The following is a 27,530-nucleotide window of genomic DNA, read 5'->3' as shown; positions in this document are numbered from 1 at the left end:
TTCACTGTGTCACCTTGGCTGTCCTGGAACCCACTCTGTAGACCAGGCTGGCCTTGAACTCAGAAATCCGCCTGCCTCTGCCTCCCGAGTGCTGGGATCAAAGGCGTGCGCCCCCACTGCCCTAGATGACTGTCTTTTTACTTCTCTTAGCAATGAAGGAAAAAGAGAACACATCAGTAATTTCCTTTTTATGAAAAGAGAATAACAGATTGTTTTTTCCTCAAATGGTTTCTCTGGACACCCAGCACACAGCTGTTATCTATGGTCAGGTAGATGTCCCCCACCCCCACACACACATAAACTCCCCAGATGTAGAAGTAACATCTGACTTGTGTGGAAAACGCCTGAGAGTTTGAAGAGGACAGATGTACTCAGTCTCTTTCCTTGCATGTCAGCCCGTGACACACGCCTCCCTACAGCTTTTACATCCTGCTTTATGACTGTAGTTTCTGCCTCCGCGCCTTGCCAAGGAATGTTTGCTCCGGTCCGGTATGATAGATAACATGTTCCAGGGGCCCGCGATTCCCAAAGTCTTTGTTGAAAGAACTACTACTGTGTCACCACTGTGTCATATCGCCCAGGCTGTTGGAATCAGCCTTTCATGGGGTGGTGTGGTCGGGTTTGGCTTTCCTAAGGGAGGAGGCAAGTAGCCACTGAAACCTCTCCTTGTCGGCCCTGCAGGTGACCTGCCTCAGCACCTGCAAGTGATGATCAACCTCCTGCGTTGTGAAGACAGAATCAAGCTGGTGAGAGCTGAGGGCGTGGCACCCAGTGCACTTTCTCTATTGGGGTGCCTTCCCTCATACCGTTGACCAAAGTCAGGGCACTGGAGCGCTGTTCTGCCGTGGTAGACGCATCACTGGGATGGGTGACACCCTGGATTCTATGCCTAACTCCCCAAAGGAGCCAGAAGAGACATGTGTAAGGTCTCCGTGGCACCTCTGCTAAATGTGAATGTAGCCTGAACATGCCGCCTGTGCCCTGACGGTAGGCATTTGGCTGTCCGCTCAGTGTCAGGCAAACACGCTCTCTCAGCTCCTCCTCACAAGCACTTGGCCTTCATTTCTTCCCTGATTTGGGCGTGGGGTCTTGGTTTGGGGGACGGAGGAAGGGAACAAACTATTGAGGCGACCTCCGTTTGCAGGCCGTGCGCCTAGAGAGCGTCTGGACCGACCGTGTCCGCTACATGGTCGTGGTGTACACCAGCGGCCGCCAGGACACGGAGGAGAATATCCTGCTGGGAGTTGACTTTTCCAGTAAGGAGAGGTGAGTCTCAGGGAATGGCACTTCCCATCAGAGCAGATGGGTCACTGTTGGCCAGAGGTTTTGCTGATGTCCTGCGGTGAGTCCCTACAGAAGACAGGGTGGGGGCTGGGGAGCAGCAAGGCTCTGGGGATAGGGCCTGTCTTCCCAGCCCTTGGTTTCCTGCCGCAGTGAGCTGGCTCAGAGCTTCAGAAGAGGAAGCATGTGACCGCTTTCTGCTGTCAGACCGAAATGCTTGGGAAGTTGATAAAGGGAAGCGGTTTATTTGGCCCGCTGTTTGAGCGCCTGCAGAGCTAATGTGAGGCCTCTCTCTGGCCGCGTGGACGGTATCACAGTGTTGGGGGCCTGGGCAGAAGAGATCCACGTGGCAGAACAGGAAGCCAGCCGCAGTGGGAGCTAGGCTTAGCCAGCATTCACTCCTTCTGAGGGTGGGACCTGGCGCCATCTTCCACCAGGTCTCAGCTCATAAATATAACACCTCCTCAAACAGCGCAGAGTTGGGGACCCAGCTTCTAGACACGAACAGATTGGAGGGGTCCCTCACAGTTGTGAAGGAATCCTGTACAGGAATGGTTCCTGAAGGATGTGATCCAACAGTGAGCACTGAGGGTTTTGTTTGATTGATTGATTGATTGATTGATTGATTTTTTTTTTTCCTAAGATAGGGTTTCTCTGTGTAGCCCTGGTTGTCCTGGAACCCACTCTGTAGACCAGGCATCACACAGAGAAGGACCTGCCTCTGCCTCCAAGTGCTGGGATTAAAAGTGTGAGACACTACTATCACCATCACCACCACCACTGGGCCCTGCCATTTGTTTTTGGCGGGTCCTTGTTTGAAGGCTTTAAGGCTTACCGTTCCCTAAGTCTTGAGGTCAAGTAAATCCCATGGGACCCTACCATGGCATGGTGTGAGCCAAGTGTGGGAAGTTGTTGCCAACCCTAGATCTGTCAGAGCGGACTCTCTGCTTTCTCTACCCATTGCCCTACTTATCAGTAAGTGGATGGGTTTTCCATGCCCCAGGTCAGCAGAGATGCCACAGCACACATTCAACTCAGCACATAGGATTGTGTCACTACCAGGGAGGCAAGAGGCTCAGCAGAGACACGTACCAGGTTTCTGTGATAGTACAAGCAGGTGGGTGGTGTCAAGATGGTTTGGGTTTTTTGTTTGTTTGTTTGTTTGTTTTTTGGGTTTTTTGTTGTTTTTGTTTTGTTTTTCCGAGAAAGGGTTTCTCTGTATAGCCCTGGCTGTCCTGGAACTCACTTTGTAGACCAGGCTGGCCTCGAACTCAGAAATCCGCCTGCCTCTGCCTCCCAAGTGCTGGGATTGAAGGCGTGCGCCACTATACCCGGCTTAAGATGGGTTTTAAGGCCAGTAGGCAGCACAGTGAGGTCAAGGGTGTGCAGGGCGGCAGGTGTTTCACGTGGAGTCAATAGCAAGAAGACCGAGCCAGAGATCACATGACCGCAGCCAGGTCTCCTTATGATTAAGCTGGACTAAGTGACTAAGATAGGCTAGTGACTAAGATGATGGATGATAGATGGGAATATAGCTGGGTGATGAATTCATTTGGTGACTCGTCTTCCCCGGCCCTCTGGCATCGTGAGAAAGTTTGCTGTGGCACGAGGAGGGGAGGAGCGGAGCTGCGGAGCTGTGTCAGTGGCTCTGGGCGTCAGTGGCTCTGGGGACTGGTCTGAAAGAACAGTGGGTGTACTCAGAAAGGCTGCCGTCCTGCGGGTGGGAGGAATGCCATTGCGGTGCGTGGGTGGGGGGTGTGGTGCACTGTTGAGGCACCGTGAGGGGGGCTCACAGAAGTGGGAGGGGCCGTCTTTTTGAAGCGCATGCGTGAGTACGCACTTACGTACATACGTATGCGGCATGTACATGCGCACATAACTCATGGATCCCCGGTTCAGTTTTTCGAGTAGTATGTCTACAGGCACGTGCCCAGGCCAAGGTGCTAATGTTTTACGTGTCAATTACAGTTTTCAGATGATAGCCCAGCTCTGTAGGAAATTCCAGGGACAAGAATTTTTCTCACCACATGGAGATGGTTTGGGTAACCTATTCAAGTCCTGAACAGGGTGTGTACATAGGGAGACTGTCCTTTAGCTTGTACCCTCTTTTTTAAGATTTCAGACACACCACAAAAGGGAATCGGATCCCATGACAGATGGTCACAGCCACCATGTGGTTGCTGAGATTTGAACTCAGGACCTCTGAAAAAGCAGTCAGTGCTCTTAACCGCTGAGCCATCTCTCTCCAGCCCCCCTGTAACCTCCTTTTGACCCTCACTGTAGAAGCTTCATAGGAGTCAGGTCTCCTCTTGTCACCGCTTTTGTGTTGCAGAGCAGAGCACGGGCCTGTCACTCAGTTTGTCCTGGGCAGTGTGATGGAGTCCCCTTTGCAGTCAGTGTTGGCTCGTGTAGACTCCAGCATCCCCCAGGATTGCGTGCAGCCAAGGGAGGGAACATACAGGGACCATGTAGAAAGTCTGCTGAAGCTATGGCGACTCCAGACTTCTCCTTAGGCCTTGGGCCTGATCTGAGGTTAGCTTTTGCTTATGGTTCACGTATGCTTTGAGCATCGGGAGTGTGCATACCACCCTCTGCCCATCAGGGTTTTTTTCAGATGTTTAAAGCTCTACCAAAGCGGTTCTAGGCACGAGCCTGTGACTCCTGCTTGCACCTCCAGGCTGGCTCAGGTTCAGCTTCTTTCTTCTTGACCACAGGGACTTACAGCCTGCTCCCCTCCCCGACAGATGCTCCCATCTGCCCCTTCGACATCATTTGTCACCCGTGAAGATGCAGTTTCCCTAACCCCACTTCCTGTGTGTGTCGTTTCCCGCCCCCCCCCCCAGGGCCCGCCTCCTTCACTGTCCAACTTCATTGTGAGTTCTATGGGAATGTCATTGTATGGTAATGACAGACATGGAGATGGTCACGAAGTCATGAAATTATTCTTTGTCACGGTCATAGACGGACTGTACCGGACCCCAGTCCTCCAGAGACATCAGTTCACTAGTGTCCTAAATACCAGCTTCTTCTGTATTGCTGTGTCTAAAGGAGGCCAGCTCTGTGAGGCTCAGCACACATCTCCATAGAGAGAGCAGAGTGAGTCGCAGATGCTGCGTAGACCAGCAAGAGGGAAGGCGGGGAATTTGCCAGCTCAGAGGCTTAGTTTAGTTTAACCTGGAAACCTGGAACCAGTGCTTCTCAACCTTCCTAATGCTACAACCCTTCCATAGATGTAGCTCCTCCAGTTGTGGTGACCAACCAGAAAATGATTTTCATTGCTACTTTATCACTGTGGTTTTTGCTACTGTTAGTGAACTGTAACATAAATATAGCTGTTTTCCAGTGGTCTTTGAGGTCCCGACCCACAGGTTGAGAACTGTCGCCTTAAAACTAGCTTCCTTCCCCTCACATAGTGAAAGGCAGGGTAGCACAAGGTAGGCTCTATCCTTGGAGTGGGAGTCACCTGGGCACAGGAGGGAATAGCATTAACCCTCCCTCCCCCACAACTAACCCTGCACCCAGAGCCTGTAAACCGCATGGCAGAGATGGAAACTCGGAATTCCTAAGGGCTGTGGTGTTGCTTGGGCACGATCACCGCGGTTTCTCAAGAGCCAGTTCTTAAATGCCACAAGAGTTTCATCACAATCTGAGGGACCCTCTGATAAGGCTCTGTTACAGTGGCGCCAGTGTATATCGGCTCACCGTTAGGGTGGGCAAGACAGAACCGGATTGAACTAGTTTGTGAAGTGGCAGCAGCACAAAAGGGAGTCCAGACAGACAGGCAGGCGGGCAGGCAGGCAGGCAGGAGTCTGAGTGGAGTGGAGCTATGGGGTCCTCCCATCTCCTGTTACCCAGGACAAAAGCCTGGTATGGGCTGTCACACTCTACCAGGTCACCCCGCTGCGGTGGGGGGAGGGGCACTGAGGTCAGCTGCTGGTCCCCAGTACCCCAAGAGCTTCTGTAGTTGTGGAGTTACGGGCACCCCAGGCCTGTGTCCTCTGGAATCCAGCCGTGAGTGGGACAGTGTCCAGACAGGCTGGGCGCCCCTCCCTACCACAGTTGGTACCAGGCCAGCAGGTAGTAGCCTGGGCCCACCAGTGAAGAGACCGAGGGAAGCCCGCCTGCCCAGGGGCACACACAGACTCGGATGTCTTCTCTTCCCCACTTAGCAAAAGCTGCACGATCGGAATGGTTCTTCGACTCTGGAGCGACACCAAGATTCACCTCGATGGGGACGGGTATGGATGGACACAGTTTGAAAGATTCTTTTCTGGGGGTAGGGGGGCTGGAGAGACGGCTCAGGAGCTCAGAGCACTGGCTGCTCTTGCAGAAGTTGTGGGTTTGGTTCCTAGCACCCACATGGCAGCTCACAACCTCCTGTCTGCAGTTCCAGGGGATCCTACACCCTCTGTTGGCCTCTGTACAACAGGCACACACTTGGTACACAGTCGTGCATGCATATACATAAATTAACAAACGTTTTATATACTTATCATTTCCCTGTACCCCAAAGTACCAACAGAGCCCATACCTTTGGATAACCTTGTGTGGCGGACTGATCACTTCAGTGGTGTGTCCCTGCGTGGTCAGGCCAGTAGTTCGGGAAGTGTCACTGCAGGGGTGTCACACCCATCTGTTGCTATGGGATGTACTTGCTTTTTTGAGTATTCAAGACTCTTTGGGGTCTGTGACCCAGAGTGCACAGATGAGGGAGGCACTATGGGTAATTCCCTTTTGGGGTACCAAGGATGCAGCTCGCACTCAGCGAAGCTCCGGGTTGCCCTTGTTGGACAGCAAAAGGCCTGCTGGTCCCGAGTCTGGGGAGGGACTGAATCCAGAGTCTGGAGTGACTTGACCAGAAGCCTGAGTTTTCACTTCATCTCCTGTTTTCTATCCTCAGTGGGTTCAGCGTGAGCACAGCGGGCAGGATGCACATATTCAAGCCGGTGTCTGTCCAGGCCATGTGGTGAGTGTGTTGGGGGGGTGGGGCTTTGAACTCAATTAGAGCTATTCTCTACTCTCCAGAATGAGTAGGAAAGCCAGTTGTTAAGAGATTTATTTATTTCTATACGAGTACACTATAGCCCTCTGCAGACACACCAGAAGAAGGCATCTGATCCCATGACAGATGGTTGTGAGCCACCCTGTGGTTGCTGGGAATTGAACTCAGGACCTCTGGAAGAGCAGCCGGTGCTCTTAACCGCTGAACCATCTCTCCAGCCCTACCCTATTGTTTACCCCTGCGTTGTTTGTTCCTCGCTGTGGCTGTACAGGTCTCCAGCGAAGCTCCAGTTTCTCCAGATCTCTGTCGACATTATTCTTTGTTCGTCGGTCACCATCTCAGTGACTGTGAAGTTGTATCTCAATCTGTGGTTTTTATGCTCAGTTGTGGATGTCCGAATGCCTGTGTGTGGGTGCGTGCTCAGAGTGCAGGGCCCGTGGAGGCCGGAAGAGAGTGTAGGACCCTCTAGGGTATGAGCATAGACACGGGTGTAGGAGTTTTTGTATGAACAGCAGCTGTTCTTGCCCACTGAGCCCCCTCCAGCCCTCGGTGTCTTTTTGTTAACTTCTCCTGATGACGTATGAATTTTATATGTGTCTTTGTTGGTAAGCGTTCCATCTAAGTCCCTTACCCATTTAAAAAGGGTATTACTGTTGGCGCTTTACCTGTTGACCTACTGGGTGCCACCCTGGCATAAATTCACTTATTCCTTGTACCTGGCACACAGTAGGTGCTAGGTTTGTGCCGTTAAGGTCAGGACATTCGGCTCTGCTGGAGTGGAGAGGGGGAAGGGGGTCGTGAGATAGACCCTAGTTGCCTCTTGGAGTTAAAGCACCTTGAAAGAAGGCAGTTACACACTAGCAGAACAAACCAGGACGCCACGCCAAGAAAGCTGGGCTGGTGTTCTCTTGGTGGGCAGGCCATAGCACACCAGCTGAAGGGCCAGGATCCCAGGGGAGGTTGCATGACCCTCTACGGTGGCAGAATTTGGCACTGCCACAGCTTCCTGAACCAGCCTGCACTTACGACTCTCTCTTGGGTGTGTCCAACTTTTTTTTTTTTAAGATTTATTTTATTTATATGAGTACACTGTCTTTGTCTTCAGACACCCCAGAAGAGGGCATCAGATCCCATTATAGATGGCTATGAGCCACCATGTGGTTGCTGGGATTTGAACTCAGGACCTCTGGAAGAGTAGTCAGCGCTCTTAACCGCTGAGCCATCTCTCCAGCCAGGGTGTGTCCAACTTTGGGGCCACACACTCACTGTAGGTATAGCTCATCGTGTTTGTAGGCCCAGTGTCATACTAAAGTGTCAAAAGCTGTTCACTCCCTCGGGCTAAACAGAAGAGTTGGGATAAAAGAGGTGGAAAAACTTCAAGTGAGAAGCCTAAGATGAGAGTTTCCAAACAACTCCTCTTGTCCAGGGAGGGGAGAGTCCCACGGAGCTCACTCACAGGCCACCTGGCTAGTGCTCTGTTCCTCTACCCCATTGCTCTGGGCTCTGCTCCTCAGGGTGGGCGTGCCCATTTGAGGTGGGCGGGGCTGAGGAAGTCCGCGTTCTGACCCGCAGGTGCTCCCAGTGGACAATCGCTGTGGCTTTCTCGTTAGCCAAGTTGTTACTATCATTATTTTTTTTTTTTTTTTTAAGATTTATTTGTTATGTATGTAAGTACACTGTAGCTGTCTTCAGACACTCCAGAAGAGGGAGTCAGCTCTTGTTAAGGATGGTTGTGAGCCACCATGTGGTTGCTGGGATTTGAACTTTGCACCTTTGGAAGAGCAGTCGGGTGCTCTTACCCACTGAGCCATCTCACCAGCCCTGTTACTATCATTATTAATTATTATCGTTTGTGGCGGCCATGGTTGGTTTTACCCACTTTTCTTCTTCTTTTTTTTTTTTTTTAAATTCTTAGGAACCAAGACTGAATTTAATAAACATTTGGCTCAAGTTTATTTCCTCATCCTGCTGAGATGGTGGGACAGATAGAATTAAGGACAGTTGGGCTGCTTTGTCTGAGGGACATCGACATCCTAAGAGCCCTCACCTCCCTTCTGGGACCCCTTTTGCCTTTGCCGTGCCTCCCTCAGCAGCTCATTCCCTGAGAAATTCCCAGCCTTGAGTTTTTTGTCAAAAGAAATGAAAGAGGCTAACTAAATAAAGCATTCATATTTTTAAAGCCCCCTCTTCCCCGCCCCCAAAGGTCCGCAGAGCATTCAGGGACCCCTGCTGTTCCTCAAAGACCTTCCCTGCCTTTAGACGCCTGCAGTGCAGCCCTGCCTGCACACCTGAAGGCTTTGGAGTTGGTTGCTGGAATGTGACCCAACCAGCTTGGGAGAGTTGGGGGCTATGGGATGGGGTCTGCTGCTGGCCACTGTTCCTTTGGAAACGGTGAGAGATAATCCTGTCTGCTTGCGAGCTTGATACAGCCTCTGGGAGTTGACAGTTGTGTCTAGCTGCTGTGTGTCCCTCACACACCTAGTGAGCAGAGCCTCCAAGAGGGAGCCTTTGCCCAGTCCACCCCACCGCTGGTAAAGTGAGCGCCCTTCGTGAGCCGCAGAACCCGAGCCCCCTTGCGCCCCCTGGCACCCGGCTCCCGCCCCCTTGCGTGCCCCTGCCCCATCCTGAGTTCCTCTCTCCTCCCCGCCTTCCAGGTCTGCCCTGCAAGTGCTTCACAAGGCCTGCGAAGTGGCTCGGAGGCATAACTACTTCCCAGGGGGAGTGGCGCTCATCTGGGCCACCTACTATGAGAGCTGCATCAGCTCGGAGCAGAGCTGCATCAATGAGTGGAACGCCATGCAGGACCTGGAGTCCACGCGGCCCGACTCCCCCGCGCTGTTTGTGGACAAGTACGCGCTGAGGCTCCTCCCACACTGATCAGTGCTGCTCCCTCTCAGGGTCCTGCTTTCCTCGCAGCCCCTTGACTGAAAACTTCCTTCCAGAACAGGTTTAACCTGTGGGCCAGAGGTTCTCAACCTTTCTAATGCTGTGACCCTTTAATACAGTTCCTCACGTCGTGGTGACCCCCCCCCAACCATAAAATTACTTTTGTTTCTACTTCATAACTGTAAGTTTGCTACTGTCATGAATCATAATGTTTTTTGATGGTCTTAGGTGACCCCTGTGAAAGGGTTGTTTGACATCACCCACCTACAAGGGTTGTGACCCACAGGTTGAGAACCACTGCTCACACGTTCACACACAAGAAAGAAGCCTCACAGGGACTTCAGACTCTCATACACACACACACACACACACACACACACACACACACATCTTCCCTTTAGAAACAATCCACTCTCAATGGGTGCGTTTGTGGGGAGCAACCCCCCACTTCATCAGCTCACCACAGGAACATGCCACCCTACTCCCTCCTGTGCTCTGTGCCTAAACCTTGTCCCCTTAGGTTGCTAATCCTAAGTTTACTTAGAATTGTGGATGCAGAGTCTGCCGTCTTGGGTATCTGGATCCAGAGGGCTGTTCTGCCTTCACAGCAGTGACCTGAGGCCACACTCTCCCATTCCCTCAGAGTGAGGTGCCTGCTGCGATGCTGGTTTTAAGAGTTGCTCAGATGACACAACCAAGAGGCCATGAGAAGAGATGGAAGGATGGTGGCCGATTGAGGCATTTGAAGTCAGCTGGGGTAGTGGACTATCCAGGTCTCCACTCCATGGCCCCAGGAGTTAATTATTAGCAGGACTGGCATATAGACCTGACGTGGTGTGGGGGAGTGCACGGAATCATGGGAGGACTTATTCAGGATGAAGTGTCAGATGGAGACTGACAGCCCAGGCTGTTGGCCGTTACCATAGGTGGCCTGTGTGGAGAGCGAGTGCCCTACCCACTGACTCCTCCTGTGGGAACTGTAGATGGGGCTTCTCTGTCCGCTCACACTGAACACACACCCATAATACCCTGTACCTGTGCGAGCCATGAGGACGAGAGGTCCCGGGGAGGCTGCTCTCCCTCTGTTGTATAGATGTGTTAATGTATAGCCGCTTCCTGAACCTTCCCTCCTAGGCCAACCGAGGGCGAAAGAACCGAGCGGCTCATTAAAGCCAAACTCCGGAGCATCATGATGAGCCAGGACCTTGAAAATGTGACTTCTAAGGAAGTAAGGCACCCTCCCCCAACCGTTCCCTTCCCCTCCCCCTCCCCCCCTCCCTGCTTCCCCAACCCTCAGCCCATAGGAGGTACACACACACACACACACACACACACACACACACACACACACGAGTTTGTCTTCACAACAGTAGCAGGCCCAGGATCTTTTGGGGTTTTCTCTATATGTGTGCATTTATTGTCCACCCTGGAGGCTCCCCCGCACTTTGCTCTGCCGTGGCACTAAGCGGAGGGCCCAGGCTTAGAGTTTGGTTTTAGTCTGATTTCAAAAGCCCAGAGGCAGATTGCCTGCCCTCACTGAGCCCTGGGGACAGCTGTAGAAGGTCCTCGGGTTTCTCCCACGAACCTCAAGTCTGCTGTGTCCTCCGCTGCATTTGTGTGTCCCCTCGGCCTTCTGCTGTACCGGGTCCCCTCGGCCTTCTGCTGTACCGGGGACGTAAGTCTCAGGTTTCTCCCTAGGCCTTTTAAACTTCTCCTTGGTCAGTTTTTCCTTTGTTAATAATAATAATAATAATGAATATAGTAAAAGATGTTGTGGGAGCTGGAGAGATGGCCCCTCAGTTAGGAGTACTGGCTGCTCCTTCAGATCATCTGAGATCCATACCCAGTGCCCACATGGTAGCTCACTGCCCTCCATAAAACCCTCTCCAGGAGATCTGGAGCCCTCTTCTGGCCCCTGCAGGCATTGCAGGCACATGGTGCACTGCATACACTCAAATGAATCTAGAAGGCGGGGCGGCTTGGGCAAACACACCTTTAATCCTAGGACCTGGACAGAAGTTCTCTGACTTCAAGGACATCGTTCTCTACATACTGAGTTCCAGGCCAGTCAGGGCTACATTGTAAGACCCTGCCTTATAAAACAAAAATCTTAAAAAAATAATGTTTTAGGTTTATATTTATTTATATACTTTACTGGGGCTGGGAATGTGGCAACATGAGAAATGAATGCCCATTTATTTATTTGTTGTTTGTTAGTTTGGGGTATTTTTGAGTCGGGGTCTTCCTCTATAGTTCATACTGACCTGGAACTCACCTTGCGGCCCCCAGGCAAACCTCAAAATCAAATTCTTACCTCAGCCTTAAATCCGCCTTATCTTTCACTGGTTAGTACTTTTTTAAAAAAATCACACTGTGGTCCCTTCTCCTACAGGAAAGCGACTTTACCTTCTCACTGCAGTATATTTGGTGCTTAATTGTAAACGTGTGTTTTAAATTCAATAGAAAAAAAAAAAAAACCTTAGGAAAAAACAGATTTGTTGAGGACCACAGACTTCCTCCAGCTGGGTTAAGTTACAGGAGGAGTGACTGAACTCCCACAACCCACACAGATGTGTTACCTGTGTCTAAACAAGTCACCCTGGGTAAAAGCATGAGGACAAACTCACACTTTTTGTAAACCAGTCACATAGTTGCCACTGTGTGGAGGTGGGCTCCTGTTTGAGCAGATCACTTAATCTGATAGGTTCCGTCTCACATCACTCCTGTCTGTCCCACCCACAGATCCGAAATGAGCTGGAGAAGCAAATGAACTGCAACCTGAAAGAGTTCAAGGAATTCATTGACAATGAGATGCTGCTCATCTTGGGCCAGATGGACAAGCCCTCCCTTATCTTCGACCATCTTTATCTTGTAAGAAGCCTGGCTCTGGTGGGACCGGGTTTGGGGACCTAATTTTGGGACTTGGTTTGGGGACCATGCTCAGAGACACATACAACCCAGACGAGGCTGTGCCTTAGCGCCTACCAGAAACCCAGGTAGCTTTGCTGTTCCTCTCTGAGTCCACTGAAGGGTTCACCCTTCCCCCCAGCACCATGTCTCCTGTGCTCGGTGTCTTCAGGCTGTAAATATCCGTAGAAGGCAACTGGCCAATTTTCAGAGGCAAGCAGGTTGCTAAAATTAGCTAGGAGATCATGAAGTTGAATAGAAAGACCCAGCAAAAGCCGGGCAGAGGCGGCCCATGCCTTTAATCCCAGCACTTGGGAGGCAGAGGCAGGTGGATCTCTTGAGTTCGAGGCCAGGCTGTTCTACACAGTGAGTTCCAGGACAGCCAGGGCTACACAGAGAAACCCTGTCTGGAAAAACCAAAAAAAAAAAAAAAAAACCAAAAACAAAAAAAACCCCAGCAAGGCCAAGTTCCTGCCCTGTGCCCCCACCCCCACTCTGCTGAGTCTACCTGTCTCTCTTATAGAGCGATTAGGACGAGGAAGTGAAGTGCATTCTGGAGCCTGCAAGCGCAGGTTCTGTAGGCCTGGCTGTGGTTGGTAACTGGCTAGAAGAGAAAGTGTTTCCTTATGGGAGTTGAGGGAAGATGGCGTTAGCCACTGAGGGGAAACTTCAGTCTTCATAAATAGATGTTTGTGTGTATATACATACGTACATACATACATACATGCATGCATACATCTACATGTATGTGTGGGCTTTAAGTGGGTTTTGACACAGAAGCTCATCTGTAGCTCAGGCTAGCCTAGAGTTTGTGATCCTCTGCCTCCTGAGCATTGAATGTATATAGTTTTATGTTCTTGTTTATATGTGACTTTCCCTGCATGTACAGGTCTCATGCTATATCCACGGAGATGTGAGAGTCTGGGTTTGAATACCTTGAAAAGGCAGAGAGGGGGTGTGTGTTGGATGGCTTCCCTGAGAACAGTGAAAAGGCGCCTCCCTCCACTCGGTCCACTAGGTGGCGGTGGTGGCCAAAGGGCTCACAGCCTTTGTGGTGCTTGTGGAGGCTGGAAAGGCTGGGCGCCTGTGCCATCTTTCCATGAGTGATATTAAAGGAATTTTATGCTTGAGGCTGCCCCTGAGATGTGAAAATCAAGCTCACGGTGCTTGGTGGTCAAACCCTGAGCCCCAGAGGCCCTGGGAAGCTCGGGAGAGGAAGTCGGCAGGCAAGGAGATGGAGATATGGAGACAGGGATGGCCGTGCCAGGACTGAGGTGCCTGCGGGTTTTTGTTTGTTTGTTTGGTTTGGTTTGGTTTGGGTTTTGGTTTTTCCAGACAGGGTTTCTCTGTGTAGCTCTGGCTGTCCTGGAACTCACTTTGTAGACCAGGCTGGCCTCGAACTCAGAAATCCACCTGCCTCCCAAGTGCTGGGATTAAAGGCGTGAGCCACCACCGCCCGGCGATGCCTGTGTTTTTAAGAGCATCCCTGGTTGCTGTTTGTGTTTCTCTTCGAGGAGTTGGGTTGTTTTTGTTTGTTTGTTTGTTTGTTTTTTCGAGACAGTGTTTCTCTGTGTAGCCCTGGCTGTCCTGGAACTCACTTTGTAAACCTGGCTGGCCTCGAACTCAGAAATCCGCCTGCCTCTGCCTCCCAAGTGCTGGGATCAAAGGCATGGGCCACCACCACCTGGCAGAGGAGTTTTTAATGATACAGTGCATCAATGTATCCAGCCATACATGCTGGATTTGGAAACAAATCATTTTAAGGGAGAAAAAAATATTCCCAGCTCCCACCGGGAGGTTGTCACCCACAGCATTTTGCTGTTAGTTTATCCGTTGTTTGTTGCTTTTTTTTTTTTTTTAAGATTTATTTATTATTATATCTTAAGTACACTGTGGCTGTCTTCAGATGCACCAGAAGAGGGAGTTAAATCTAATCATGGGTGGTTGTGAGCCACCATGTGGTTGCTGGGATTTGAACTCAGGACCTTCGGAAGAGCAGTCGGGTGCTCTTACCCACTGAGCCATCTCACCAGCCCCCATTGTTCAGTTTCTCATAGGGCTAGGATTGGAACCCGGGACCCACACTGGCTTTCTCTGATGCCTGTGTAGAAAGAAGAGCCTGCACCTGTGCTGCTCCAAGTAGACTTTGTCTCTCTCTTTGTTTTGTTGTTGTTGTTGTTGTTGTTGTTGTTGTTTCTTGAGTGTCACCTACTTGCACCACCGTGATGATTATTTTATTCATGGCAGTCCTCCTGCCTCTGCCTCCTGTGTAGTGGAATGGTTTATTTTGAAGTGCCCATCATCAGGATCTGTGGTCATTTGTGTTACTGGTTCCTGTTGGTCTTCCCATGAATAGCACTAAATGCCCATCCTGTGTTCCTAAGGCTCTGTGCGAGCCCTGGTTATCTCCTCGGGAGAGCTGTTTGTAACTCAGAATTACTGGGTCAGAGGGCGAGAACTTTTTTTTTTTTTTTTTTTTTTGAGATGGGGTTTCTCTGGGATTTTTAAAAGAATATCAAATAGCTTCCAGGGAAGGGATTCAGGGTCCCCTCTGTAACTAATGGTGAGGATGTCACAGCGGGCTGTGCCCAAGGCAGACGAAGAAGCCTGGGGGACATGAAGCAAATTTCTCTGAAGTTGGGGGATCAGCGAGGCTCTGTTTCCTCTCTGTCACCCTCAGTGATACCCAGAGGGCCTCGGGAACCTGCTGTGACTCCTCCCTCTCCCCCTCCTGGTTCTTCTCCATCCTTCCTTCTGCTCTGAGGCTGAGGCCCCAAGGTCAGGTTCCCCGTCTGTGCCGAAAGCAGCTCTGAGACTGGAGCGTGAGCACTCACGGGGCTTTGTATGATCTGTCCCCCAGGGCTCCGAGTGGAATGCGTCCAATCTGGAGGAGCTGCAGGGCTCAGGGTGAGTCTGCTCCCATCTTCCCCATCTCTCCAGGCCGCGTAGGTAGCCACTGCCTCGGCCTGCCCGCCTCATGGCCTCTGTCCCGTCTCTGCAGCAGCTGGAGGAGCTCGTACACTTCAGAATACTGCACACAGTAACCCATGATTTGTAGATTCTTCCTGGAGTCTTAGGTGATCGTGGGGGTCCTGGAGCAGCTGAGTCACACCGAGGGATAGAGGACAGCCTGGCCTTGGGCAGGTTCTGAGCTCCTTCCCACAGCCCCACTCCCCAGAAGAAATGCTGAAAACCGTTGTTGGAGATTTACCGTAACAAACCATAGCGTGGGCACACACACACACACCCCTGTTGGTCTTGTATCGAGTCAGCAACCCTGAGAACTGGGCCACCCCTGGTAATCCTTTGGTGTCTGGTGGGAACCTCTTGTGACTGAACAGTCATCGCTGGGCAGGAACTTGCCTGACTCTGAGAAGTGCTCAGTAGCAGGAGTGAGCCTTTTAAACCAAGCCCTTCAAGGGAGCCGTCACAAAACCACCGTTCTGTGGTCTGACAAGCTGGCCTTCTTGAACCAACTGCAGTTGAAAACTGAGACTAAACAGAGCTTAAAAGTACATCCTTAGAACTTCCAGTCAGAGGTATTCCCACCCACCCCCAGCAGAGTTGCCCATCCAGCGTGCAGTCAGACCTCACACTTTCGTCTTACTGGGAATAAATACGTGATTCAAGGAACTCTCTTGAGATGTTGTTATATAGGGTGAAAGCTATTTAAGACCCTTTCCAGTTACCAAAATTGTTTTGGTTTTCAGGAAATGAGTGTACTGGTAAAGGGTGGAGGGCTGTGGTGTCTGGGTTAGCAGATGCTCTCAAATAGGACAAGAATTACAGAGGCACAGTTAGCTCTTCTAGGAGCAGAGGTTTGGTTTGGTTTGGTTTTTTTAAGACAGTGTCTTACTCTATAACCCAAGCTGGTCTTGAATGTATTATTAAGTAAGGGGGCTTTGATATGACATGGGTTATTTTCGAGTAATACATTCTTGTCCTATGAAGAAAACTCACGCAAAAAATGACCATTAAGCAAAAATATATAAACAAACAAACAGACCTCTCACCCAGACACATGCCTTGTGATGTGTATATCCTTGGACTTTTCTCCCCCAGGTTTTTGTTCCTTTGTTTTTCCTATTCCTCATTCTGGCTCTCTGGGCCCTTTGCTTCTTTTTCAGTGTTGACTACATTTTAAATGTCACTAGAGAAATAGACAATTTTTTCCCCGGCTTGTTTGCGTACCATAACATCCGCGTGTATGACGAGGAGACCACAGACCTTCTTGCCCACTGGAACGAAGCTTATCACTTCATAAACAAAGCGAAGTAAGTGTGTGGGGAGGCGGCCTCAGGAGGGACGGCAGGGGCTGGAAAGAGTGGCAGGCCAGATAAGGGAGCTAGCCTCGCTGTGGAAGTGGGCAGACAGGATCTCAGGGGAGGTAGGACTGTCCGGTGGACCTTTGTTTTCGCTACAGAGCACCAGGCACCAAAGTGGGCAAGAAGTGATCAGCCCTCTCCGTAGGGCGCCTTCACATTCTCTTCCACCTGCCCTTGAATGTGACATTGAATCCAGTGTTCAGCATCAGTACAGACACCAGCCAGGTTTCAGTACCCATAAGCCACTGGGAGCTCTCTCCTGGAAAGGGCCGGTATATGCTGGTCTTAGGGTTCTCTTGGACAGTTAGTTCCCCAAGGAATGCAGGCTCTATCCTCTCGGGGTAGTTCCATGGGGTAGAACAGGGCAGCCCTGGGGCCCCAAATTACTCTCCTTTGGAGCAGCTGTTGTATTGGCGTTCAGAGCAAAGACTCTGCCCCAACTCCCACTCCTGCACTGTGGAGAAAACCCCTCTTACTTGGGAACCCTCCCTACAAGGCGTACCCTTACCAAGACCCTACTTTTTCTTGCTTTCCCAGAGCACGGACCCCTTGCCTGTGAGTTTAGAGCTGCGGGGGGGTGGGGGGTAGGAGAGTGGGGGCTGGAATTGTAAACCTGGGATAGGAAGCAGGAGCCTGCTGGGCCCCACCCTAGCTTCCCGGCTGCAGCCTCTGCCAGCCTGGCATGCCTTCACCTTGCCAGCAAGGAGAGGGTCACTGTTCCTTGTGTATCTCGTAAATCAGCTGCGCCTGGGCCAGCACAGCCTTCTTACAAGCAACAGATCGGCTCCATCTTCCCCCGGCTCCGATCTCTCTTGGCCAGATTGCTCTCATGCCTCCGGGCTCCCTCTCTCTCTCTCCCCAGGGCACAGCATTTTCCATCTCGCTGGCCCCTGTCTCCCCGACAGCAGCTCATTCAGGGCCTCCATCTGCTGTCAAAGCTCAGTGGCTTTTGTAGAACTCCCATCAATTGTCCAGGTGCAGCCCAGGAGGCTACTGTAGGTAGCCTCACCTATCCTGGTGACAGAGGAGATTCGGTTTTTTTTTTTTTTTTTGAAGCACGCATTGGAAAGCTGGGCCAGACGGGCCATGCAGATTCATCTGTCCTCCCATTGTGTGCTAATTGATCTCACAGCAAAGATATTTCCTGTAGAAGGTGTGTTAGATCTAGGACAGAGAAGGGTTGGAACCATGAGATAATGGGGGGCTGGGACTATTAATCTTTACTCTCAATCCCCACCCCCCAAACCCCCACAGAAGGAATCATTCCAAGTGCCTGGTCCACTGCAAGATGGGCGTCAGCCGATCTGCGTCCACGGTCATCGCCTACGCCATGAAGGAGTTCGGCTGGCCCCTGGAGAAAGCATATAACTACGTGAAGCAGAAGCGGAGCATTACACGGCCCAACGCAGGTTTTATGAGGCAGCTGTCTGAGTACGAAGGCATCCTGGATGCAAGGTGAGAGAACACCTAGACGAAGGCTGGCAGACGACGCCGGCCAGGCCTGGCAGGAGCTCCCACAACTGGCAGCCAGCCTCCCGGGAGCTGGCTTGTAAAAAACAGCCATTGTTTGGGCTCTGATTAGCGGTTTCCAGGAGGGATCCGTTTTGATTTTGTTGGCACACATAGAAAGCTTGTCTCGCTGGGCGAGGGACGGTACTTAACTGCTCATCCAAAGCATGTCCTGGTATGTGGTGTGGGCTTGAGTGTATCCATTTCCTAAGTACCTGCTTTATGCCAAACTCGAGGCTGAAGAGGCCCCTGGTCTGATTCACCACAAATGAGCCCTGCAGTCTCCCTGAAGCCCAGTTCCATCTTCTAAGTTAAGGATGTGCCCAAAAAACTAGAAATGATGGGGTCCCAGGTTGTTTGTGTCGATGGCGGGGTTATTCACAGTAGCCCAAAGGCGGAAGACGCCCATGAGTCTACTGTTGGATGGGTGGATCTACAAACAGGGAGTGCATGTGGGAGCCTTCCTCTGCCCACTGGAGGAAGGCAGTTGGATGAAGGGGCTCCTGATTGTGGGCGAGGCTGCTTAGGGAACTAAAGTTAGAAAAGTGCCGGGCTCAGAAGTTCAAGGCTGGCCCTGCCATATATCAAGGCCCCATCTCCTCACCCCCATAAAAGGGCAATTCTGACGTGTAGTACATTCCGAGCTGTCTTCAGGGCTCTCAGGAAAAACTGTGAGGTCCCCATGCTTGCATGAGGTTCCTAGAGATGGAGAATGTGATCTTCCCAGAGGCTAAGGAAGGGACAGAGCGAGAGTAGTGGATGGTGTTCCTTCTGTACCTTGAACAGTTAGGGAGATTACGGTGGTGGACAATTAGACACCAGTGAGTGGTGTTTATTCTGAACAGTTACAGAGATGGCAGTGTCGCAGTATTGGGAATTGTCCTGCCAGGCTGTGTAGATAGAAGTGGTCCAGATGCCAGGCACCCTTACCTCAATTTAAAAACTAGCATGGCTCTGTGAGGATGCACAAGCAATCACTATAGGTTCTGTGCAGGCTGACTTCCAATAAGCTCACAGAGTAGCTGCTAAATCTGCTCCCCACCTCAAAGTAAAATTCAGCTGCTTGGGTTGTTTGGTTTTTTGGTGGGGGGTTGGTGGTTTTGGGGTTTTTGTTTGTTTGTTTGTTTGGTTGGTTGGTTGGTTGGTTTTGGTTTTTTTCCAGACAGGGCTTCTCTGTGCAGTCCTGGCTGTCCTGGAACTCACTCTGTAGACCAGGCTGGCCTCAAACTCAGAAATCCGCCTGCCTCTGCCTCCGAAGTGCTGGGATTAAAGGCATGCGCCGCCACCACCACTGTCCGGTGGGCTTCTTATATTACAAGTGAGCAGAGGGAGGCACCACTAACAGGTTAGCTTGTCTCGAGTCACACAGTGACTTCAGGTGTGCCAGGAGAGAGGTTGACACCCACGTGTGTTGACCTTCACAAGAGAAAGCACTTGTTGCAGGGCAGTAAGGGTTTTTTTCCCCAGAGGTCTCACGCTGCTGAGGTGTGAGTATCTGAGGACTCGGTTTCTCCCAGCTCTGTGCCTGCACAAGCAGCCTCCTGGATTATCTCTAAGTAACGTTGGAAGGAATCCAGAGGCGGAGTCCTCCTTCGGCTCCTTGGGCAAGTTTGAGGAAGCAAGGGTGCTCCCACAGGGTTGAAGAGGCTGGGAGGACCCTTGTAGCCATCTCTGCAGAGGCTGTTACACTGTTTCAGGGTGTCTGTAGGGTCTCCAGGCAGCTGGAGGAGGAGGCATTGCTCTCCCTTAGCCTAGGGAACTAAAGTGAAGGCTGCCTGACCAGGAACTTCACCTGCCACCTTCCGGCACGACAGCCTAGCCAAGGGTCTCCTGCAGGCACACAGCAGCACTCAAGGTGTGAACCTGGATTGCAGTCAGTGGGGAAGGCAACCCACTGCGACATGGATGAGAGCCTGGGCTGAGGGGTAGTGGCCCTTTTTAGTGGCCATTGCTGTAGTTGCTGTCCATCTCAGCCCACCCACCCCACGGTGTTGATTTTTACCCTGAAGCCCTCGAGAGGTGGAGGCAATCTTGATTACCTCTGTCATTGTACAGTTTTCTCTCTTTTTTATTTGTAGCTGGTACCTTCAGACATGTTATAAAAGTGATGCCAACCTCTTGCCCCTAACTTGACAGCCACTGCCAAGCACAGTTGATGCTTCTAGGGGAGGGCTCCTGGTAGGTCACCCAATGCTCTGGCATGGTCTACACTGATGAGTAATGGCAGCATAAACTAGACTCAGTGGTTTGTTTTAAAAGACACAAATTGGGGTGGTGAAGCTGGAGTAAATATGATCAAATCTATGGTATGAAATTCTCAAGAATTAGTAAAAAAAAATTGTCTTTTTTTAAAAGATTTTTTTTTTTTTAATATGATTGCACTGTAGCTCTCTTCAGACACATACTAGAAGAGTATATCAGATCCCATTACAGATGGTTATGAGCCATCATGTGGTTGCTGGGAATTGAACTCAAGACCTCTGGAAGAACCGTCAGTGCTCTTAACTGCTGAGCCATCTCTCCAGCCCAAGATTTATTATTATGTATGCCTACAGGTCAGAAGATTATTATAGATGTTATTACTTATCTTATTATAGATGGTTGTGAGCCACCATGTGGTTGCTGGGAATTGAATTTAGGACCTATGGAAGAACAGCCAGTGCTCTTAACCTCTGAGCCATCTCTCCAGCTAGACCTTGATCCTTAAAAAGAAGAAAGGAAAAGAGGACATCATTTAGAACAGACCTGTAGTCTCTGCCTGACATTTTCTGGAATCTTCAAGGGGATGATGGTCACGTTTGCCTCATTACCCCAGTGTGCAGAGAGCTTGACATACCTTCTGCTTTGACCCCTGAGTTTTCTCACACTGTAGGTGTGAAAAGGTTGTTACTCTCATGGGGTCCTGTATAAACAGAGTCAGAGCCCTCAGAGCACTATCAGGAAGGGGAGGGGGCACCTGCAGTCAAATCTGCCTCTGCATCCTGCTGCATCGTTGCTGCATGGTCAACAGTCCCGAAAGGATGCTCCTGTGGGCTGTGGTGAGTCTCGTCCCTGGCGAGTGAACAGAGGGGAAGCCTGCTTCCTGGCCTGTCTGACTGTGCGGGCATCTCCTACCCGGCCTGCTAGGACCTGCTGATGCTGCTCTCCGCTCACCTCCTGCCCTTTCTCCCCACAGCAAACAGCGGCATAACAAACTATGGCGCCAGCAGCCCGCAGATGACACCATCGCCGAGCCCAGTGAGTTCTTGCCGGAGACCTTGGACGGTACCCTGGACGCTCCGCTGCCCTGTTTGGATGATACCACCCACCCCGGGCTCCCGAGAAGCCTGGCCCCGGGAGGACCCTCTCTCCCGTGTTGTTTCCGAAGACTCTCGGACCCCCTCCTCCTCCCCCACCATGATGATACGGGTGGCCTGGTCCACTTAGAAGATCTCGAGAGGGATGCTCTGTTAGAGGAGGAGGAGGAGGAGGAGGCTCAGCCAGTAGAGGTGCACAAGCTGGTTCAGCATCCCCAGGAAGGTGCCAGGCTGTGTGAAAAGGATGTAAAGAGGAAACTGGAGTTTGGGAGCCCCAAAGCCCGCAGTGACTCCTTGCCTCAGGTGGAGGAGCTGGAGAAGGACGGTGGCCCAAGAACGGGGAGGTGGAGGCGGGCCTCCACCCAGCTCGATAGAAGTTTGCTCGACCAGGAAAACCTAAATAACAACAACAGCAAGAGGAGCTGTCCCAATGACTTTGAGGTAGGCTGGGGACCCTTGTGGGGAGCAGCATGATGTGACACTTCAGCCCCACAGGGTTCCTTTCGGAGGGTGGGGGACTGCTATACCTGCCTCTGTAGCCTGTGCCTAGCTAGTGGATGCACCACGTATAGGGGACACCCAAACCTTGCAACAACACCCCCCTTATCTAAGGCGGGGCTCCCGAGTCATGCAATTATCCCAGTTCCACGCCGTGTTGATACGGGCTGTTCCAGATTCGTCCCTCTGCACCCTCTACAGTCCCCCAACTCTTTTGTCACCCCTCCCCCAGAGGTGTCATCTCCTTCCTAAGGGGTCTGCTGTAACAAAATGACAGTGCATGTTTGTTAGCTTCGCCCGGTATCCTGTCTTCCAGCTCATAGTAATGCTGAGCTCTCTGTGTCTCCCTTAGCTGCCATCCCTGAGGAGTGGTATGCACTGTGCCTTAGCTACAACCTCAGGCTGCTCAGAAAGTCCCAGGTCCCAGGCCCCATCTTCCTTATTCCAGCATCTGGCAGTGACTGAGAAGCAGGGCTGGCCTTGCAGAGGGCCAAGGGAGCAGCGCTTTTGGGCTCTGCCCCTTGGGTACTCACCAAAGGCTTGGGGCCAAGAACTTTGTGTTCCCCGGCCATTTCTGCCACTCCACAGGCAGTGATGACTGCTCAGTGGGGACACTGAGGTAGAAAGCTGGTTTGTATTTAACATTGTGCTACAATGCGAAGCAAAAAAAAAAAAAAAAGACCTGGCCACCGCAGGCGGTTCACTGCTGGCCTCTAAGTAATGAAATATGTTCCAGACCGAAGAGGAAATGCATGCCTCCCCCACTGCCCACCACTTCCCTCAGAGAGGACAGATGCCGCAAGATGCCTTTGTCTGGGACCGTTGTGCTGTGGTTAGCCCCAGTGGCCTGACCGTGAGTCACTGCACGGTGACTAGAAAAGCAGCTTGGGTAGGGGCTCAGCGGACTTGTCACCAGAAGCCTGCAGAACTAGACCCAGATATGTACAGCCGTTTGTGTGCCTGGCTCCTTTTATTAACTGTGGTGTGTCAGGCTGGCGTGGGGTCCTGCTCTGTATCTCTGAGCCCGCATGGATGGGCAAAAGGAAGGCAGACTTCCTAGCAAGGGCACGAGAGAGGACAGAGGGTGACCCAGAGAGTGGCACACCATCCGTGGACTACTGATGGAGAGCAATTTGTCTGGCCCAGGCTGAGGAGCAGTGCTGAACAGACAGCTGTGATCTGGTTCAGAGAACCCTCTGTGTGAGGGACAGTAGCTGCATGGGTACTGTAGGGAGGTGGGGGTAGGGGTGGCTGAGCCTCCCTGGCAGGTTGGTGTGGATGTGTGCCGTGTCCCAGACACCCAGGGAAGCACGGGGGACTCTAAGCAGAGGGAGAGGTGACAGGCTAGGCTGGTGGGTAAAAACACAGCCTGTGGGTCTGAGTCTGGAGTGGGCTACGCAGAGTGACATTAACCTCTTGGAAATGCAAAATGAGGTCCCCCAGGCTGCACCTGTAGCAAAATTATGAGAGACCCTCCCCCCAAACTCAGCATCTTCAAGGCTGCTTTTCCCACCAGCTGAGAGTTCTCACCATCAGGCAGCTGGAAGAGAGCTGGCTTCCTCAGCCACCAATTACAGGGAGGACAAATAGAAGTCCTTGTCCTATTCACCGAGGCCCCAGTGACCAAAGGCAAGTCCCTTGGGGGACAGCAGAACACGTAGTTAAATATGTGTGAGTTTGTATTGGTGATGGTCCAAATACCATTTCTGCCCCTCCCTCCATCTTGGGGACCATGGGTCCCCGAGCTACTCTTATGTGCTGCCCCGGGAAGGGTTCTGCTGTATTCAGACCTCAGTTGCCCCCAACAGCAAATTCCCTCTGCCCAGGAGAACCTTCTTTGTGTGGTGCGGTCGGTGTCGATTCTGTTCAGTTCCTTCTATTTTTTTTTAATATGTATCTATCTATCTATTTATTTATTTAATTAATGTGAGTTTACTGTAGCTGTCAGACACACCAGAAGAGGGTGTCAGATCCCATTACAGATGGTTGTGAGCCACCGTGTGGTTGCTGGGAATTGAACTCAGGACCTCTATTTGTCCTCCCTGTAATTGGTGGCTGAGGAAGCCAGCTCTCTTCCAGCTGCCTGATGGTGAGAACTCTCAGCTGGTGGGAAAAGCAGCCTTGAAGATGCTGAGTTTGGGGGGAGGGTCTCTCATTAACCGCCGAGCCATCTCTCCAGCCCCTAGTTGTTTTGCTTTTAAATGCTATTTTCAATGGCGTGTCTGTGTGTGGATATATGCACACGAATGTCAGTGGACATGGACGGCAGATGCATTGGTTATCCTGGAGCTGGAGTTACAGGCAGCCGTGAGCTGTCTGGCGTGAGTGCTGGGAACTGTGCTCAAATCCTCTGGAAGAGCAGTGAGCGCTCTTAGCCAGTGAGCCGGCTCTCCAGCCAGATCAGTCTGCTCTGCTCCCTAGTGCCTGCACCCTGCTTTCCAGATCAGACCATGGCCAGAGAAGAGTCAGCCTGGTGGGTGGTGGAAACAGACCGAGAAGGTGGGGGGGGGGGATGTCCTGAGGGTCTCTGTCCCAACCCTATAGCTTAAGGTTTGCCCAGGACACCGTCTTGGCTTGTGGAAAGTCAAGACTGACATCCCCTTACGCTGTGCTAACTTCTATTCATGATCCAGTGTGCCCCCCCCCAAAAAAGTCTGTAATCCTGAACAAATGAAATGAAAGTAGTGCTCCTCCCCCACCACGGTGCCAGCTGCCCTCCCCTCCCCTGCCACGGCCACCCTCTTTGTGACTTCGGTCTTCTGCACAGGATCACAACGCCTAACTGTGCACTGTCTCTTGCAGCGCGATGCCATGTTTGGAATTCTCAGCAAGGTGAAGCCTCCTTATACGTCCTGTGCTGACTGCATGTACCCCGCAGCTGGCGGGACTCCCGAGGGCTACATGGAGCGGCACGAAGACCCCAGCTCCTCTGCCATCTGCACCCAGCCAACCTTCCTCCCCCACGTCACGTCTTCCCCAATGGCCCACACGAGCAGCAGGTCCCGAGCTCCAGAGAGGCCGGCCTCCGGTCCAGCCAACACCTCTCCGTTCCCACTACCAGCAGGCTCCAGGAAGCCAGATGTCAGTGGCTCTGGAGCCGGGGCTACCCCGGAACCACCAGCAAGCCTTCTAGAGCCTTCTAGAGAGACCTCAAAAGCCCTTCCAAAATCTCTCCAGTTGAAGAATCCTCACTGTGACAAGAGCGTGGCCAATACGGAGGTGGCGTTGAAGGAAGAACTGTCGCCTAAGAAAGATCCCAAGCCCGCTAAGGACCTGAGGCTTCTGTTCAGTAACGAGGTGGAGAAGCCCACCACCAACAGCTATCTGATGCAGCATCAGGAGTCCATCATCCAGCTGCAGAAGGCAGGCCTGGTCCGAAAGCACACCAAAGAACTGGAGAGGTTGAAGAGCTTGCCTTCGGACTCACCGGCTGCCTGCAGGGACAGCGCCACCTGCAGGCTGGAGGCCAGCATCCCCGAGGAGGGTGTCCAGGAGCCTGCACACCCAGCCCTGTGCAGCCAAGCCGGGTCCGAAGAGCAGCCTGTAGGGGGAGCCCAGCAGAAGAGCCCCACGTCTACCCTCCCCCGCCTAGATCACACCAGTAACTTCTCGAAGGACTTCCTGAAGACCGTGTGTTACACCCCCACCTCCTCCTCCATCAGCTCCAACCTGACCCGGAGCTCCAGCAGCGACAGCATCCACAGCGTCCGAGGGAAGCCTGGGCTGGTGAAGCAGCGGGCGCAGGAGATCGAGACGCGGCTGCGCCTGGCCGGCCTCACTGTGTCGTCCCCACTGAAACGGTCCCATTCCCTCGCCAAGCTGGGTAGTCTCAACTTCTCCACGGAGGACCTGTCCAGCGAGGCTGACACGTCCACCATCGCCGACTCGCAGGACACCAAGTCCGGTCTCTCTTCTTCCTTCTTGCCCGAACCCCAGGCTGCGCCAAGGGACCCCATTGCAACCTCCAAACCGTCAGGGAAATCTCCCCCGGAACACTTGAAAAGCCCATTGAGGGTAAACAAAAGCTGACTAGCTTTCGGCTCTGAGGTTTTCATCATGTTCTGATCTACTCTCACTCTTGATTTGTGTTAATGACTTCAGTCTTCTGGGCTTTCCCCCACTTAGAGCCCGTGAGGGTGGACACCCGGGTGTGGGGTCTGGGCAACCTGGAAACTGTCAGTCAGGAGTCACATTCAGATATGTGCACGCAAGCCGTGGTCCCCAGCGTCCCATAAAACCAGGCACGGTTGCGCACGCATACAGAAATTCCAACACTGGAGGTGGGCAGAAGGATTTAGAAGTTCAAAGTCATCTTCAGCTGCTACAGTGGTGAGTTTTAGGCCAGCCTGGTGGAGAGAGAGAAAAAAAAAATGTGTGCGGACATACAAAATACTCAGTTTGCAGCATGTCAAGGAACTACATTGGCGAGATCACTGCAGCCCATGTCCCCTGCTCATTCCCGTCCTCTAGAGAATTCTCAGAGGGCTACACAGGCCTACCTCTCTGCTCACTGTGCATTTCTGTTTATAAAACAGTAATGACCAAGGCTCGCTCTGAGAACAATGCTATGTCCAGAAGGGATTTTCCAAGAGAATTGGGGGGGTGGGGGGGGGTTGGGTTTTTTATTTGTTTGTTTTGTTTGAGGAACAGCTTGGTGATACCATCAGAGGAAAGCACTTAGGGACAGTGGCCCATGTAGCCCTCAATCCTGGTGACCACGGTCGGAGGAGGGGTCCTCAGCTGCTGGCTTAGGTCGCCCAGTCACGGAGAAGGCACTGCCGAGCTGCTGCTAATAAGGCATTGTTGTGTTTGGGATTTGGAGGTTGTGGGTCTGGGGTGTGGATCATCCTGCTGTGACCACACTGTGACCCTCCAGGATGGCTCATTAGGAACCAGCCCCACATTGGCTGAGAGAAAAGGCTTCTTACAAGTCCTGCCCCAGGAGCCAGTCTGACAGGAGATGTTTACAAGAGCCCCTTCCGGTGGAGAGACTAGATTATTGCTTCCTTGTCTCCGGCTCCCCCGTGCTGTAATGATGGAACAAAGGAGGCTTGGCCACAGCACAGGTGTGAATGCAAGTTAGCTCAATGAAGCAGGAGGCCTAGGCTCTGGGTTCAAATCACAGGCCTCCACTGGTGCCCACCATGAAAAGGGTGCTTAAGGGTTTTTTGTGTTTTTTTGTTTTTTAATTTTTTTCTTAAGGATTTCGAAGAGAGACAAGCAGAGAGGCAGACCAGCAGAAAGCCTTGACTTGGTGTATGACCAATGATGGCGCGCAGCGCTGTGAGATCACCGTGGGCTCTGTTAATGTGTTTGGGTTTTGTTTTTTTTTTGAGACCGGGTCTCACCATGTAACCTCTGCTGTCTTAGAACTTTCTCTGCAGACCAGGTAGGCCTCAGACTCAGCAGAGATGCACCTGCCTTTGTCTCTCCAGGGTTTAGTGTGGGTTTTTGTTTGTTTGTTTTTGAAGTAGACTCTCATCCTGTAGTTCAAGCTGGCTTCAAACTCACAGCAGTCCTCCTGCCTCAGCCTCCCAGATGCTGAGATTACAGGTATAATCATCCCATCACGCCCCGGGCTTGGTTGTTTACATTTTGAAGGGTAAATGGCACAGGCTTGTGATCCTACACTCAGGAGGGTGAGGCAGGTCTACCATGAGTTCAAGGCCAGTCCGGGCCACAAAGTGAGATTCTACCTCAGAAGTGATAACCTTGCCAAAGACGGTGTTACCTGCTTCAGATGTCTGCTGCGGGCCCTCACAGGAAGCCTGCTGACGCCCCAGGGCTGCCTGTAACACTGAAGGAAGACAGGGGTCGTATCTGAAG

General features: G+C 51.9%; 1 protein-coding gene across 1 annotated transcript in view; it reads left to right on the top strand.

The window, feature by feature from the left end:
* The window catches only part of Ssh1 (slingshot protein phosphatase 1), a 54,242-nt gene extending 27,947 nt beyond the window's left edge, over positions 1–26,295 (top strand). Inside the window, exons 4-15 of the mRNA XM_021186809.2 lie at positions 682–746; positions 1,145–1,266; positions 5,451–5,519; positions 6,182–6,247; positions 8,938–9,132; positions 10,304–10,397; positions 11,912–12,040; positions 14,937–14,983; positions 16,204–16,350; positions 17,656–17,856; positions 21,086–21,647; positions 24,507–26,295. Of these exons, the coding sequence (XP_021042468.1) occupies positions 682–746; positions 1,145–1,266; positions 5,451–5,519; positions 6,182–6,247; positions 8,938–9,132; positions 10,304–10,397; positions 11,912–12,040; positions 14,937–14,983; positions 16,204–16,350; positions 17,656–17,856; positions 21,086–21,647; positions 24,507–25,733 (2,924 nt within the window). The 3' untranslated portion in view covers positions 25,734–26,295. The remainder of the gene's footprint in view (positions 1–681; positions 747–1,144; positions 1,267–5,450; positions 5,520–6,181; positions 6,248–8,937; positions 9,133–10,303; positions 10,398–11,911; positions 12,041–14,936; positions 14,984–16,203; positions 16,351–17,655; positions 17,857–21,085; positions 21,648–24,506) is intronic.
* The last annotated feature ends 1,235 nt before the right edge of the window (positions 26,296–27,530 follow it).

Source organism: Mus pahari, chromosome 23 (assembly GCF_900095145.1).
Source record: "Mus pahari chromosome 23, PAHARI_EIJ_v1.1, whole genome shotgun sequence".
In the NCBI taxonomy this organism is placed as follows: domain Eukaryota; kingdom Metazoa; phylum Chordata; class Mammalia; order Rodentia; family Muridae; genus Mus; species Mus pahari.
Note: the sequence above shows the minus strand (reverse complement) of the source record. Positions and strands in the feature narration are given on the sequence as shown.